General features: G+C 37.2%; 1 protein-coding gene across 2 annotated transcripts in view; it reads left to right on the forward strand.

Moving 5' to 3' along the window:
- The window catches only part of LOC118266407 (G-protein coupled receptor dmsr-1), a 64,095-nt gene that overhangs the window by 36,230 nt on the left and 9,533 nt on the right, over positions 1-18,332 (forward strand). For both annotated transcript variants that reach the window (XM_035579854.2, XM_035579855.2), the window contains exons 2-5: positions 6,316-6,698; positions 8,265-8,423; positions 9,136-9,272; positions 14,900-15,002. In XM_035579854.2, coding sequence (XP_035435747.1) covers positions 6,408-6,698; positions 8,265-8,423; positions 9,136-9,272; positions 14,900-15,002 — 690 coding nt within the window. In that variant the 5' untranslated portion in view covers positions 6,316-6,407. The remainder of the gene's footprint in view (positions 1-6,315; positions 6,699-8,264; positions 8,424-9,135; positions 9,273-14,899; positions 15,003-18,332) is intronic.

Below are 18,332 nucleotides of genomic sequence, written 5' to 3' on the forward strand. Positions count from 1 at the left end.
AATAGGTTTTAAAAACTGAATACTCCCAATGACGCTTATACCAGATTCCAAGCTTGGTAGTTGTACTTTTGACCACTCGACTAATAATTATGCGTATCATATAATAATTAGATTGGGTGCAATTCCAACTTCTATCCATCCATTATAATTATGAAGTACTATTAGTAATTAGGAACTGATTATGACCCGGGAAGTAGTCCTTTGCTTGGTAACACTAAATATATTCTGCTGGAGCAGGTCGGCTCGGTTGCTCATCGTGCTCATGGTGTGTGATAAACTACTTAATTTTCGATTAAAAAAGATGAACTACCTAATTTTCTAGCTAGCAAAATTTCTAGAAATAAGTTTGCTATTTGACGTCAAAAATTTATGACGTCATAATAGAGTATTTCATATAAAGTTCATAGAAAATATCATTTTTGACGTTTCGAAAAAAGTATTGAATTTGACTAGTAGGAAACATGCCTATTTTACAGCTGTTAATAGGTACTGGGGCCGTATTATGAACTTTTAAACATCCATGCAAGTTCCAGGCAATTCACTTCACGCCCGTAAACTGCCTGGCTAAAATTCGTATTATGACATACATTTATTAGGCCGCCTTCTGAATTGTTCACTTGGTCTATGGCTGGTTTGTAATATTTGCCGGCGACGTTCGGAAGTATACATTTTTTATTTTCGGTAAGTTACGGTTTTCTTTTAGTATTGAAACATAAGATAATATATTTCCAAAACAGAAAATATCATAAAACAATACGTACAAAACATAGTGAAATATAAATCAAATAATATTGAGCTTGGATAACAATTTAAATTGGACTTGTACGTTATGTGATATAGATATAGTTTTCGAACGCAGCTTAAGCTTATTTTCGATACAAATGCGCGGCACCGGCGCGTTTAAAAACGTGCTGTGCATAGGCCATTAGAAGCAGTAGGCACTAACCTTTTAAAAACTAAAAAAGGGACAGGAGGATATATAAATAAAACACCAATATTAGTATAAAATATGTATTATTCATCTTCAATAATTAGGAGAATGTCATCTTAGAATTGTGTAGGGGGTCGGGGTACGTATATTTTTTTAGTATCTTTCCCAACTGAGATACCATATTATACAGGCTGAGATGCACGCCACTGTCGAATAACTGATAAAATCGCCTCATCTTCCAAGACTCTTCTGCCAATAGAGTTACTGCGACCAGTCGCAATCGTACAATTTACACAGCGATCCATGTCGTCAATATCCGATTGATAGGCTTAAACAGTTGTCCAAAATAGAGAGTCAGGTAATTTAGAGATGCAAGGTCCGTCAAAAGTCCTTTATAAAGCCTAGGTCGTGGGGTTAAACAATAAAACATGGAAAATACGTGCGCACTCAGAACGAAACACAATGAACGAGTGTCATCTGTCAATCGGTGACTGACTGATGTCAGACAGAAGTGTTGTAAGAAGTTTAAATCACAGAGTACGTTATACATAAATGATTATTTAGTTTTATATTATAACTTAAGTTTTCTCGCTTCCTAGATAGAAACAATGTACCATATTTTGTGATTTCCCTTAGAAAAATATGACGATTTTTTTAATATACATTTCAACTAGTTAACTGCTGGGCCCGACTTTTGGGCCCTTCTCCTTTATTTGCAATTTTATTCGGTTGCAACAAGTACTTGTTGAATTTTTATTTTCGATTTTCAATTTTTAACCGACTTCACCTGCACCTGCACCTCTTCCTTGGTAATGCCACGTCACCCACGTGAACATTCATGCCTGAGGTGGTATATTCTCCATTGTAGTTTCGGATTTCGTCAGACAATAAAAGCCTCTTCTGTTGATGTCGATGGGAAGTTTTGGCTGACATCTTCTGGATGTTTTTGCAATTGATGTTTTTGATGTTTTTTGCACAGACATGAGGTTTAAGCACATCGCAAAGATTCGCACTAAATCCTCGGTAAGCCTATACCTTTTAACCAATTCACGGTCATCGATCGAGAATGGGTCACATTGTTAGCGTATTTTACTCTGTATGGCCATTTGGCGCCTCGGCTCCTCGTCAATACTTGCCAAAAAATCAAATATTACCAATTTCTCACACATTATGTTAAAAACACTAAATAAAAACCCTAAAACAAACTTTTCAAAACTAAGCAATTCAGTTTAAGCTGCAAGTAAGGCGCTTTTATTGAATTGTTTTGAAAGTCGTAATTTGACAACTAACATGAGAATTGAAACGTCAAAATAGGGTTCATAATACGCGTAAACGCCAGCCAGCCAGCCAAAAGTCGTGCAGAAATCGGTTTGTATTGTCACGTGACCACTGACTGGCTGGCAGTAGTGTTCATAATACGAATTAGCCGGGCAATTCATTTCACGGCGTAAACTGACTGGAAATAAGAGTTCATAATACGGCCCCTGATTGTACTTAAAGCTGACTTTAGGATTGAATTTTTGTGTGTTATTGTTTCACCTTTAGCTACCAAACCAAGTGATATCGTTCTTTGATATTTGGTTGAACCTAACAACCTCTTTGTGGTATTGAAGTGGTATTATAATTTTCTTTACGTTGACGTTTGCTTAACCTTTTTTCTTTTGTTTTTTTTTTCTTTTACTTTGTGTCAAGTGTAGTCTGGATGTTTTGATGAAGTGGGATGTGAATGACTTGACGATATTACGTAAAGACTGTGTTATGTTTTTCTACTGGGTTATTATTTTTAGATAAGGTTGGTGACATGGGAGGAGAAATAATAGTGAATGATAACGTTGTTTGTCAATGAGGGTTAAGATCATTACGTTGCCTAGGTGGCGCTAGTGAAGCGTTAGGCTCTTTCTAACTAGAGTCGAATAGGATAATAGTTTCATAATTAATTTTTAATATTACCTACATTAAAAACGAGAACCTTAAAATCCTTATTACATTAAGTTGATTGCGTGTTTAGTAGTATAAGGAAAACTATCGTGAGCTATACTAAATTAACTAAAAATCCTAGTTTACTCACGTAAAGTTCTACTAGTAGTTTCGAGTCACAGAGGGACAGAGGGAATTCCATAGCAATATATTATATTAATTGAATTTCCTGATAACGTTGTCAATACAACAACATTATCAATAGGTACAATTATCTATAAAAACGGGACATTCTAAATGCTCATTTTCTTGAATTCAAATTCTATTATTGTGCAAAATAAACAAAGTATTCAAATAGAAAATGCATTGAAAATATGGAAAACAGGGCAACAAAAGGATACCTGGATAAGAATGAAGAGCATGCAGTGTGAATAATTCATGCTACACAGCTACATATCAAGGTATACAAAACCAGTATAACCTGGCCGTCGAATGTACGGGAAGATCTTACAAAGCTAGACCTTTATAAACTGGTTTTGAATAGGTCGATGTGTACCGATGTTGCTATTTTTATAATTGTCGATGCTATTGGCTTTGGCTTTGTTGTGCAGACGTATGTAAATTGTATACCTTTTAGTTTTCTTTGTTACTATTAACTTATGTTGACGTTGTTTTCAACAATAATTCTTGTTGTACCTATGAGCTAATATTCAGTAGATAATCTTAGTACGAATTTGTTTAACGTTGAACGAAATCAAAACGAGAGCGCGTTCGGCGCACCTGCTTGATATAAGCCTCTTCCATGGCTCGCCACAAGACAACAGATGATTTCCTGCCTTCCGTATACAACCACCCTTATAGGTACTTTTAATATATAGCATAAGTGCCTTCCCAATCCTCGATTGGTGAATCAAAACAACCCTTAAATTCCTAACCCCCAAAAGGACGCATTTGTTACGCCTTTGGTGTGATACGTTTGCTCGTTTTTAATGTTGTAGTATTACATATTTCTTTAATTCTTTGGAGAGAGATTTTTATCCTTAAATATCAGGATTTCAGCTAGTATATTATAAAAGAATAAATAAATATTGTGTAATGCAAATTGCAAGATACAGCTTAAAATATATGTCACACTGATCCATTTAAATATGTACGAAAATATCGAGTTTCATCCGTGAGTTTTGGATTTATTTAGAAAAGAGGATTTCAGGATATTAAATCTCGTATAATCTTAAATTTTAAAGTAAGTGCAACTCGAGCCACTGGAATTTATAACGTGCTAGCTTTTGCTCGTAACTTTGCATGAGTGGTTGAAGACGCAGTAATGGAAGAAGGAGTGTTTCAGATTATGTGAACTCTTTGGATCAAGCAGATTGTTTACATAGAATAGATTGTGCATGTGTTCATTCAGAGTATTTGGTTCCTCTAAAACTAACAATGTTTTCCAATCTAAAGCAGTTGGCTAAAAATTTATGATTCCATATTACTGGAGCACTATTCAGGATAATGTAAGGAAGACTGCAGACAAAAAAATAAAGATTTGTAGCAACAAGAGTCAAAAGACTGGCACAGGGTGTACTTTTTCGTGGATCGTCACTGTAATTTAAAAACTGTAGGACTTAGATTTTTTTGTATATTTTTCTGATAACATTTGGAACCTTGCCGATCATCTGGTGCCTGTTGGACGTCGACTTCAGGGACACCCTGTATACATAGTTTGTAAACGTATGTTTTTGTACAATATATACTTGCTCCTGTTAGCAGCTTCGCCTGCGTCCCCGTGGGATAAAAAGTATCCTAATACCCAAGTCAGCTTATATCCTGTCTGTATACCAAACTTCATTAAAATCTGTTCAATAGTTTAACAAACAAACTTCCACAATATATTTATATTATGGTGTGATAGAGTGACATGTGTGTACAATTTTACACTTGATAAAATGCTCCCATATTAAAATAGAGGGCAGTGAACTTACCACAAAAAGTAATAAGAGTATTACAAAAAACGATAAGCTCGAGGAAAAATTATATTATTAAGTAATAACAATTTACTAGTAAACATAATGAGTATGTCATTAATTGACGTTTGTTAACTTTAAAACACGCTCATTTCCTTCCTTGCGGTAGGATTTCCTCCTTTTTTGTGTTTACTAACACTCATTAATCATACATATCCCTCCTGTCGGAGATGACGCCTGACGGAGCTGATAAATGTAGGTCACTTTTAATTTTAATTGGCTGATCTGAAAGTCATTAGGCCTATGTTTAGGCTCCGGAGCAGGTCTAGTTAGAGGACTCGGTGCCCCTTATCGGTGCTGAAGGTGGCCACCGAGGTGGTTTTAGTGAGGTAGAAATCCCACACTCACTAGTCTTTCTCCCCAAAAACCTAGGCGTCTTTTGAAGGTTTCCCTTCGTCATCAAAAAAAGGCCTATGTTCAGCATCTTAATTACAAGAGAAGCTTAGACGACGATGATCACAACCATTGTGAATTTAATAAACAGTTTTAACTTATGGCAATTGAAGCCGCGATATGTTGCATAGCATGTTGTCATGAAACCATTGTGTCAACTGAGTAAAGAAATCGTGACCTACAGCGACTATTTTCCAATAAAATCTGACTTCTAAACCAAACCAAACGTTTCAAATGAACTATTCATTCAATCGAGTTGTAATTGAATCTATAAATTGACACACAGATAGACAGATGTAGGCAATAAATCTATCCAAGGAACAAAGTTTTATGCAACTTTCAGCCCTATGTCATTCCCTTAGAGGATAATTTCCAAAATCTGTTCGTTTTCAGTTAGGTTCGTTACGTGGTAAAGTTTCATTGAACATTTATGTGCGCAAGTTCAAGGATACGTCCTTGACCATCGATAGGTGTTTCTAGAAATATCTTTACCCTATAGATGATCCAGTGGTGAGTCCTTTAACTACGTAGCATAACTTGATGTTGCATACATTAAAAGGAACAAAAAGAAATACCAACACAAACAAAACGCTGACTTCAATCTGATACCGGCCTCTCCTGTGTCAACAACCTGTTTCTTTATGTACATACTTACTCATACAACAAAACAGAAGATTTACTTTTGTTCGCCATTCTTTCTAGAATACTATAAATGAATGTAACGTTACTATCAAAATCACGCTTCTATGTTTAAATCTTAAGGAAAACTTTGTGCTGTAGTTTATATAGATTTGTAGTATTCCTTGACGCAATAGCTGTTATCAGATGCCAAAGTATTAATAAAAATTACTCCTATTTATTTAAAATTTAGCATCCAAGTCTATGTTACGTCTGGCTATTATTTGATCAAAGATTTCCTGCTTCATATCAATATTATTATCATATTATACCATACGGTGGAAAGCGATAAAGATATAATTTACGACTTGATAAAACAAACAATAGGGTTGTTTTTTCTTTGAAGGAAATGAAGCATTTAATTTTTGTTTGTTGCAGGATTGAGAAACACACGATATGAGAAAGCCGTTGAATAGAATTACAAGAAGATTTGTTGGGAATAGAAACGGCACGTGTCGCGCGAGTGATGAATGAGTGCTTTAGCCGTCACAATGCTCGCGGAGAATGACACTCACAGTTACGCGGGCTCAAACAGTTCCTTTAACTTTTTCTTCGAAGATCCACGGTTTATATCCATTCTGAAACATCGAGGGCAGAACCACACGAACAATATCGGCGATGTTATTAAAGTTCTCGAAGACTGGCGGAGTAGATACAACATTTCTGTTGTAAAGGAATGTGAGAAGTCGGAATATTGCTCCGGGGAATTTCGAGATCTGATTCTCGCATACAATAGCATCCATGGATACGTTAGTTTGTTGGTGAGTTTAAGGAAATTGTGCTTTAGTTGTATGTGTTAAGATTGTAATTTCAAGGTCTCGGTGATGTAAATATTAAAACCAGAGGTAAAGTGAAAATGTAGTATTTAAACAATAGAGTTATTAGAGTATAGAAGCCTAAAGCCGATCGAAAATCTAAGATTTCTTATGTATTAGGGGTTCAAAACCAACCAACGGTAGGTACCAATGTGACTTTTACTGTGTAATATGTGAAGGAAAACCCTCTCGACAAGAGGCCTTTGGTCAGCAGAGGGCTACTAATAGGCTGTTAATAATGATGAGAGTATTGACATCGACTGTAAGTACTGTTCTCATAATACAAGTACAAAGAGCCAACAAGCCAAGTCAAGTGTAGAAGATTAATGATTACCCAGATGTAGATTAACGTTAAATCCAAAATCACAAACAACACAACATCACACATCATGTTAATAACACATTTACTAACGTAAGTTAATTAAAAATTAATCACAAATACGCGTCTACCGTATAATTGTTTTAGTAGTTTACGATGAGATGCCAGCACATTAAGCTTTCTGAAATTGACAAAGTTCTTTATAGATTCTCAACTTTAAAGCAAAGTGATAAGGACTAAAATATAATGAAGCAAATTGGTATTTTAGGGTACTTTGATGTGCTTGTTCCCAATAATTAGACACGTTCTTCCATGAAATTTTCGAAAATGTGATTTACCGAATTATTCACACGTAGCTAACGCTCTTATGCTTAGGTACTAAAACTTGATGAATGTAAAGACAGACAATTTAAAATTAGTGAAAATTGCCCACTTGTAGAACGGTAGAAATTACTGGAAAACATTAAAAGTAATGGGCTCGTTATTCTCTAAATAATTTAAAGAGATTTCGAGTGTAACGTTAGACAAAATTACAGCTTAGTTTCTGACACGAGGGACTAGATAACATTAATTCCACGTACTTTATAATCAAGGCAAAAGTGTGTACATTAAAATGTAAATATATTGTTCTTCGTAAATATTTTATAAGCCCTTTGTAGCTTATTTTTTGTTTTTAGTTTTTCATCTGGAATCAGCACTAAACATAGTTATCTGACTCTAGTAACGCCCTGTTAAAAAAGGTTTTCATGTGGATACATGAAAGATAGTGGAGAGTATTTTTTTTTAAATCGTATTCCCACACTAAGATTTTCTCCTATGTCGTCGGCACGTTTACAAATCCAGACCCGAAATAACAATTTATAGATTACACAAAGAGTTTTCTATACGTTGCGCGGCAATCGGTTGCCCAGCCACCGCGCCAAAAACGCAGTCATAAAATTTGACTATTTGATTCCGATATTCTCGAGATAATGTTTATGCTCAATGTTTAGCAATGAGGAATCAAAAAAAGAATTTTAGCGAAGAGGGAAATTAAATGGGTCAGTCCCATTCTTTCCCAACGAGCCAAAATTGTTAAAATATAGACTCGTCTTTACAACAATCTTACAAAGAAATTAAAGGGATAATTTTATATTAAGTTAATCATTAATATCAATTTTATACTCATTAACTTATTATTTGTACTTCAACAGGTCTGTCTCTTCGGTAGTTTAGCTAATGCACTGAACGTAGCGGTATTGACTCGACGGGACCTTGCTGTGACCCCCATCAACAGGCTGCTGAAGTGGCTGGCGGTGGCTGATGTCTTCGTCATGTTGGAGTACGTGCCCTTCGCCATCTACAGGTACCTGGTGAGTGGTAGCTGCGTCAATATTATGTAGATAGACTAGTATATTTTGCGTATATTTTGCGTAGACTGCCTCGTTGGCCGAGTGGTTGCAAGTGCGACTGCCGGGCAAGGGGTCTCGGGTTCGATTCCCGGATCGGGCGAAGTATTACTGGGCTGTTTTCGATTTTTCGAAAATTTCTCAGTGGTAGCACGGAGTCTGGAAATGTGCCCGGTATATGGCAATAGGCTCACCACCTATAACATTACGAAAATTAAGTTGTGCATCAAGACTTGCAACATAAATTGTGAAATGTGCATCTATGTCTACCCCTTCGGGGTTTAAAGGCGTGACGTATGTATGTATATTTTGCGTCGTGCTGGCCTGGAGGTTTAAGACGCCCGCTTCTTATGCATGAGAGTGCGGGTTTGAAACCTACCAACGGCAAGTACCAATGTGACATTTGCGAGTTATATGTACTTTCTAAGATAATTTAGACACCACTGACAAACAGTGAAGAAAAGCAGTAGATACAACCATGAAAAGACTGGAACACTGAAGTGCCAGGGACAAGAATGACTGTGTTGGATCCCGCAATTAAATAAATTAGAAGATAATATTTGAGGATAAGAGAAAAGAGAAGAAAATTCGTTGTTAGTAATAACAAATGGGATATAAAACAGCGACGTTAAAAAAAGACATATGCTCAATACTGACTTTAGTTTTCTTTCCCCAGTTATTCCCAGACCAAGAGGAGCGTCCGTACTCCTGGGCAGTGTACATGCTGTTCCACAGCCACTTCACACAGATCCTGCACACCGCGTCCATATTGCTCACGTTGTCACTAGCCGTCTGGAGATATATAGCTATCAAGTAAGTAGCTGCATTGTTGTGTTTGTTTATTTATTTATTTTGTTTGTTTAATTATTATTTAAGATCTCGTGAAGATTTACGTAGGTATGAGTGTTTCTTGAATCACCTAAGTATAAAAGACTATAGCAAATACTTATAATAGTTAATTATTTTTTAATAAGACATAGGTATACTACAGGGTGTAGTATCAGCTCGCCCCCTGGATCTTGCCCCTTCCGATTAAAATGTTCCACTCGCCCCGTTTTTATTAATTTGGAGTTGTGGTTCGCCCCTTACGAAAACCCTTACGGGGCGAGTGAAAAATTTAACAATTAAATAATTATTTTGATGCATCGACTCGCCCCTTGCGGCATTTAAGTGTGGGAGAGCCATGCTTCAGCACGAATGGGCCGGCTCGACCGGAGTGATACCACGGCCTCACAGAAAACCGACGTGAAACAACGCTTGCGTTGTGTTTCGTTGTGTGAGTGAGGTTACCGGAGGCCCAATTCCCCCTTCCCAATCTTCCCCATCCCCGATTCCCGAACAACAACCTTAAATTCCTAACTCCCAAAAAGCCGGCAACGCACTTGTAACGCCTCTGGTGTTTCAAGTGTCCATGGGCGGCGGCGATTGCTTGCCATCAGGTAATACGTCTGCTCGGTTACCGGCTTGTTTCATAAAAAAAAAATCTCTTTGAAATTTTTGAAGTTTTATTGAAGAAGAGAGAGTTTTATAAGAAGCATTATTGAAGTTTTAAGAAAAAATATTCATTTAAATATTTTATAAACTTAGAGTGCTGACAGTACTTTTAACTAACCAACAATCGGGGGCGAGATGGAGTATCTAATAATTTAAGGGGCGAGTTGATGCACTTAGGCAATCAGGGGCGAGATCCAGGGGGCGAGCTGAGCCTACACCTACTACAGTAGTGGCCTCGACTCGACTGCCTCGTTGGTCGAGTGGTCGCAAGTACGACTGCCGGACGAGAGGTCTCGGGTTCAATTCCCGGGTCGGGCAAAGTAGTACTTGGCTTTTGTCGGGTTTTCGAAAATTTCTCAGTAGTAGCATGGAGTCTAGAATTGTGCCCAGTTTATGTCAATAGGCTCTTGCTTTGCGTTACTACTGGCCATACTAGGTTTTGCACAGGTGCTAAGTAAGATTCTTGGTAGGTAGCCAGATATTTTATTTTTTTTCTTGTCCTAGGAATAATGGACACGATAAAAACCAAATCAGATCAGTTTATGATGAGATTCCAAAAACGTTCTTTGAAATTGAACCATTATTTCGGGAGATTAGACCGTTCATACAAACAAACAATCAGCCAATCGTTCTGACGTGATTCGATTTCGATTGTTGTTTGAATTCCATCGCGCGATATTTCGGAAGCTAATGTCAATTCCATACATTTTGATTTGCGGTACGAAGCGTTTTCTATTAAAAGGCGCTTGATATTTCTTATCTATTTGTTAGGGACTTAAAACTTAGGGAGGCACATTGTTGCTTTTGAAATCTTAATATTTTATTCTGTTTTTTTGGGGTGAAGGGGATCATCTAGTGACCTCTCACGCCTCGTTGTTTTGAGGGGTATAATCATCCGATGACTTTTCCCGCTATGGGTGAGGTGAGAGGGAGTGTCAGACTCTGACTAGAAACTACCCCGTTCCTTCTCTTGCCTTTGAGCCGGAGCCCCGGTAACCTGTTACGTTTTCCGCAGCTCCGGATAATATTGTAATCTCTAAGGTGCATCTTTCCAATATCAACAGTATCAACACCCACGTTTTATCAGCTGTTGAACGAGACATAAAACCATCCAAAGATTGTCTGTGAGAAATCGTATTATGCGATAAAATCACGCATACATTGTACACTGTATTATTCTATAAATCTGTATAATTTTACATTGGTAAATTAAAGTACCTAAGTAAATAATAAAATTAAACTTTTCGACTATGAGAAACCGTGAGGAAAAGTTAGTATCCTAAATAATCTAATTTAGGTACTCAGGTAGTAACAGTAGCAAGAAGGGTATATTGTTTAATTTGTTTTGTCCCAAATTAATTTACATTTTTGAATGAAGTGAAGTTACATTTCTATTAACTCAGTCACTCCTCAGTTGCTTAAGTTGTTGTTTTCAGAGAACCTTGTAATTTATCTTTGTGTGAAACTTAATTTCATTCTACAAAACATCGCTCCCTTTCACGCCTAGGAAGTGAGAAGAGATTGATGTAGGTACACGAGCACGATACACCCATTGTTTGTCATTTATTCTAGTAGGTATAACTCCTATTTAAAGTAATGTAATAAGGAGTGAGATATATGCGTATAATCTTAGAATCAGTGTTGTTATCATGCTTTTAGCGAGACCTAATTATGAGGGAAAGGCCACAAACACTAACCATCGTACTCAGAGTCACCGTAGTCTTTCAATGGTTACTTAACCCAGTCGTTAGCAATTGCTAGGGACAAAACAATTGTATTCGGAACAAAATCATTACTAAGGAATCATTAAACGACTGTCATTGCGGCAGTAAGTCCTCTTCGTTCCTGGCACCTATTGGAGCATGTGAAATGACACTAAAGGGTTGATCCAGAAGACACGAGCTCTAATATTTATAGATACGGCTTTAAATTGCAAAGAGAAGTGTATTATAAACTAATATGTACCTCTACAGAATAACAAGACACTACAAGACATGCCACGTCCAATTGTAACAACGATAATATCTTACAAATCTCATAATTTAATCAATTTGTTCTAATTTAACCTGTAAACAATATTTGTTTACAATCAAAACAAATAGTATAACTAAAACAAACACCTTTCCTCGAACTATAAACTTCAGTCCTTGAAAAATACTTTGTTTTACTTATTTGATTTATATGATTTGTATAGGCTTGTCTATCGTCTAGACCTTTTTGTTATCAAATTAGATTGTACCTAAGGGTTATTGTATAGCAAACTTTATTGGGGTTGATAGAAAATAAACCATCGCGACGATGCGTACAAATATTTTCACGTACTTATTACTAACATTGCCCCAAGTGCTTTCATTTTTGTTCTATAGTGTACACAAACCTAATAAGAAAAGAAGGTTTGGAGCGTCCCCTACTAAATGCAATTTAGCTTCCGTGACAATAATGCACATAACCTTGACCATTAAACCATAACTAAAGTTCGGCACTAACCGCAACAGTCATAACAAGTAAATCACAACAACGGTTATGCAATAATCGCAAAAAGAAGTTTTCACCCGAGCGAGTGGTAAATTAAGTGTGCATCTATCCATACCGTTGTATCATTCGTTGACTAGTGCTGAAGTATCATTTATCTAGCTATTACAGACTGATCCTAAGCCATTTTTCTCCTGAGTCTGTGGTTTTGAACCTTCAGTGAATTAACCTCTATATCGATTGATTTGTGTATACATACTGTTTTCAATATTTAGGTTACCTAAATACTCAATATACGAGTAAACAAATGCATCCACAATTTCCCTGTAGGTACAAATAAGCATTAAGTTGCAAATGACGCTTTCACCTTTAAAAAAACATATTAAACTTGAAGGTCAGAAGTGCCATTTTGTTTATTTGCTAGCTTATCGCTGTAGCTTAGGTATTTAGGACATATTGCTCAGTCGTAGGTAATGACAACTTGACCGTTTTTATTTCAATTAGGTCAATGTGTTAGTGCATTCTGTGACTGTCTACCTACTTGTTGTGTTTAAACTTTATTGTATAGAAGTACCTAAATATTTAGGACTTTTGAATTGATCCTCAAAATTTTGCAGAGGTCATTACTCCCTCGGAGATTTTGAATCGATAATAATTATGTATGTTACAGAGTCATTTTGACTGAACGGAACGCCTGCCGCGCAACGTGTAGCGGGTTCGATTCCCGCACGGATTGTGAGGTCCACAAATTATTGTTTCGGGTCTGGGTGTCAAGTGCATGTGTACTTCTATGTTTGTGAACGACACAGGAGAAAATCCTAGTGTGGGGAAACGTTATTTTTGTTTTTATTAAAAAAATATATATTTATTGGTTTGATTGATCACAAGAGTGACTGCTGTGATTGGGGTTTCGGGTATGATCGACAGAAAAAGCCCCCATTTTTTATGGTCTCGAATATTAATAGACTGGAAATATAACAGGAAAATGCTTTAGATTATTAGAAACTTGAGTGTGTTTTTCTTCTCTGGGCATCGACATAATGAACAAATATATCGATCATAATAGAATGCTTCTCCCCTCTCCCATAGGATAAGACACACTGACCCAATTTGTGCATGAGCTTCCTGATGATTAAGCAAATGAGCATGACGCGGATAATACTAGAGCAAAATTTCGAGCAAGTCATTTTCTGAACGCTATGTTAGTTAATATTTTAAGTGTGGGAGAATGATGCCTACGCTCGCCCGCAGTGATACCACGACCTCACAGAAAACCGACATGAAACGACGCTTGCGTTGTGTTTTGTTGTGTGAGTGAGGTTACTGGAGGCCCAATTACCCCCGTCCAAAATTTTCCCAAACCTCAATTCCCCAACAATCCTTAAATTCGCAATCCCCAAAAGGCCATTCGGGTGTCCATGGGGGTTTGTGTGTATATTTGTTACTCAATCACGACAAAACGACTATAGTGGTCGGGATGTAATTTGGAACAGGGGTAGATTATGGTCTGGAATAAGACATACGCGGGTTAGTTCACCACAATTAAAAATCCTTGTTCACACAGGATTTCAAGACCAAAGTTTTCCTCAAAAAATAATAACATGTTACTAAGGCAGTTGTCCCACCAACGGCGAGTGAACGACTAACTATCAGCTATTTTCTCGCTCAAGAAACGTACAATACTTTCCGTGTAAACATAAGAGATGCATATACAAATAGTTGATCGCTGACTGTTCACACTGCCGGCGAGTGCTCGCTTCACTAGTTTGTCGCTGAGCGACAAGAGCTATGAAAGATAACACTCGCTCGGCGACACTCGCCAAGCGACCAATGGTCATTTTTCTACAGTGCGCTGATGCGAGTAATCGCCCGCCTCACTCGCACACTCGCTTGTAGCCGAGCTACACAAATATCAGAACTACACACTCGCTCGCCACGTCTCGCTTAACTCGTTTCTAGTTCTAGCTCTACTCGTTACTCGTTCATCGTTGCCGGTGGGACAACTGCCTAACTAAGGACAGGTCAAAAACTGGACTGAAATAGAACAAGTTAACAACCTTTGACCTGAATTTACGAACGTTGTTTGGTCTCATAATTGCCATTTTAAAATAATGCTGGCTTTCAGTAAAATATGATTTACTGGGAGGTTTATGGACAATGTTAATTAATGTAAATAATTTTAATTGGGTTACATTGTGTATCTACTGGAAAAATGCGTGTTTAGTATCTTTTACAGTATCTGATATGATATTTTGTTATCATCATGGTGGTTTCTGATATCGATTAAACCTGTTTCTTATGATTATAAGTTTGAAATCGTCAACCCGCATTAAGTAAATATGGTGATTAATGCATAAACCTTCCCCGTGCGAGAAGAGGCCTTTGGTTAGCAGTGCTAGTGCTTGCCACTTATAGGCTGTTGTTGATGATAGTTTATAATGTTCTGGTTTATTAATATATAACTTTGTCCCCAGATACCCAACATACAGTCCGTCGCTATGCACGGACCGGAGATGTACGCTCGCCATCCTGCTCAGCTTCATACTGCCGCCTATACTCTGCATACCTTCGTATTTTGTAAGTATTAAAAAAATATATATTTTCCAATTTTATTAATTATTATTAACACACTGACTGCCTCGTTGGTTGCGACAAGGGATCTCGGGTTCGATTCCTGGGTCGGGAAAAGTATTACTGCGCAAGGTGCGACTGCCGGACAAGGGTTCTCGGGTTCGATTGCCGGGTCAGGCAATTTACTGGGCTTTTTTCGATAATTTATCAGTAGTAGCACGGAGTCTGGAATTGTGCCCAGTATATGGCAATAGGCTCACCCCCTCCCTATTACATGGGACTTTAACACAAATGGTGAAAAGTGGGTGTAGGTACATTGTATAGCGGCTTTGTGTGTTGTAATGCCTACCTCTTCAGGGATAAAAAGCGTAACGTTGCATTTTAAAACACTGTATTTTTTATTGTTATTGAGTGATAAATAGTATCTCATCCTTATTTACAAAGATTTAAGGTTCATAAGTCTCTCTACATCTTGGAAAAGTTTACTGACTGTAAGATAGCGTTTTGGCATTTTCCAAATATTTTAAAATATGTCTGTACATGCATCTCCTAATCCTATAAAGGTTGAAGAAATATGAGAAGAATAATGGAGATGAAATGGATGTTTCGTACAGAGATAAGCAACAGCATATCCCATTTTATTATATTCAAAAAGTTAAGCAGGAATGCATATTTTATACGTAATAACAGATTTTCAAAGCGCATGTTGTAGGTGAAAATTTGTGTATATAAATTATATCACGCGTTGACATTCTGTAAGGTTTCATACTATATATGACAGTTACGCTGTGGAGGCAATACGAATGATATGGGGTATGAATATTAAAAATCTATTCGTTCCAGAGGCGTTAGAAGTGCGTTGCCTGCTTTTTGGGGGTTAGGAATTTAAGGGTTGTTGTACGGGAATCGGGGATTGGAAGATTGGAATGGGGGGAATTGGGCCTCCGGTAACCTCACTCACAAAACAAAACACAACGCAAGCGTTGTTTCACGTCGGATTTCTGTGAGGCCGTGGTATCACTCCGGTCGAGCCGGTCCATTCGTACCGAAGCATTACTCTGCCACACTTATACTTATGGTGGTTATTTCGGTATTTTTTACTGTGGATTACCTACATGAGTATTTTATTGGCTAAGTAACATTAAACCTCTTAACCATTAGTACAAATGGGCTCTGGGCTCAAGGCTATAGTTACCCAAAGTTAGTTTAGTAGCCCCTAACCGACTTTAATAATTACTTCCAATTTACTTACTTTTAGCAAAGAACTAAATAACACTTCAGTTAAAGTTTAAAGTTTAACAGGTGCAGTTAAAACGTCTTACTAAGCACAGGGAAGGTTACCGACTAACCAAGTTCATTAACTTTGCTCGCGAAATTGAGTTTTTATGTCGAGTACATGTTTTCTTCATGGCACTTTATAATCGTAAAAGAAAGATGGCCGCTTAAATTTTTACTCGGAACATGTTGTAACATGATATCATGTGTGCTTCTTGGAGCGTAGTAGGTACCTAGGTGGTTACTAGTTTCATGTGGAGTACTGCAGTGGAAAATACTAAAAAGCTTGCTCGACTAAGACAAAAAGCAGGGGCCGTATTATGAACTTTTAAACATCCATGCAAGTTCCAGGCAATTCACTTCACGCCCGTAAACTGCCTGGCTAAAATTCGTATTATGACATACATTTATTAGGCCGCCTTCTGAATTGTTTACTTGGTCTATGACTGGTTTGTAATGTTTGCCGGCGACGTTCGGAAGCATACATTTTTTATGTTCGGTAAGTTACGGTTTTCTTTTAGTATTGAAACATAAGATAATATATTTCCAAAACAGAATATATCATAAAACAATACGTACAAAACATAGTGAAATATAAATCAAATAATATTGACCTTGGATAACAATTTAAATTGGACTTGTACGTTATGTGATATAGATATAGTTTCCGAACGCCGCTTGTACACTGCAGTTGATTCAACTCAACGAGAGGCGGGAATTACAAGTGGTTGGTGGCATTGTATGTGCTTTGTATACTTATACATTGAAAATAAAACAAAAAAAAATACGTTTGTATCGATACAAAAGCGCGGCACCGGCGCGTTTAAAAAACGTGGTGTGCATAGGCCATTAGAAGCAGTAGGCACTAACCTTTTAAAAACTAAAAAAGGGACAGGAGGATATATAAATAAAACACCAATATTAGTATAAAATAATATGTATTATTCATCTTCAATAATTAGGAGAATGTCATCTTAGAATTGTGTAGGGGGTTGGGGTACGTATATTTTTTGCTTTCCCAACTGAGATACCATATTATACAGGCTGAGATGCACGCCACTGACGAATAGGTAACTGATAAAATCGCCTCATCTTCCAAGACTCTTTTGCCAACAGAGTTACTGCGAACAGTCGCAATCGTACAATTTACACAGCGATCCATGTCGTCAATATCCGATTGATAGGCTTAAACAGTTGTCCAAAATAGAGAGTCAGGTAATTTAGAGATGCAAGATCCGTCAAAAGTCCTTTATAAAGCCGAGGTCGTGGGGTTTAACAATAAAACATGGAAAATACGTGCGCACTCAGAACGAAACACAACGAACGAGTGTCATCTGTCAATCGGTGACTGACTGATGACAGACAGAAGTGTTTTAAGAAGTTTAAATCACAGAGTACCGTTATACATAAATGATTATTTAGTTTTATAACTTAATTTAAGTTTTCTCGCTTCCTAGATAGAAACAAGGTGCCATATTTTGTGATTTCCCTTAGAAAAATATGACGGTTTTTTTAATATACATTTCAACTAGTTAACTGCTGGGCCCAAAAGTCCCCTTCTCCTTTATTTGCAATTTTATTCGGTTGCAACAAGTACTTGTTGAATTTTTATTTTCGATTTTCAATTTTTGTTTTTTTATTTCTATGAGTAGCCGGTGCACCTCTTCCTTGGTAATGCCACGTCACCCACGTGAACATTCATGCCTGAGGTGGTATATTCTCCATTGTAATTTCGGATTTCGTCAGACAATAAAAGCCTCTTCTGTTGATGTCGAAGGGAAGTTTTGGCTGACATCTTCTGGATGTTTTTGCAATTGATGTTTTTTATGTTTTTTGCACAGACATGAGGTTTAAGCACATCGCAAAGATTCGCACTAAATCCTCGGTAAGCCTATACCTTTTAACCAATTCACGGTCATCGATCGAGAATGGGTCACATTGTTAGCGTATTTTACGCTGTATGGCCATTTGGCGCCTCGGCTCCTCGTCACTACTTGCCAAAAAATCAAATATGACCAATTCCTCACACATTATGATAAAAACACTAAATAAAAACCCTAA

Source organism: Spodoptera frugiperda, chromosome 7 (assembly GCF_023101765.2).
Source record: "Spodoptera frugiperda isolate SF20-4 chromosome 7, AGI-APGP_CSIRO_Sfru_2.0, whole genome shotgun sequence".
Classification (NCBI taxonomy): domain Eukaryota; kingdom Metazoa; phylum Arthropoda; class Insecta; order Lepidoptera; family Noctuidae; genus Spodoptera; species Spodoptera frugiperda.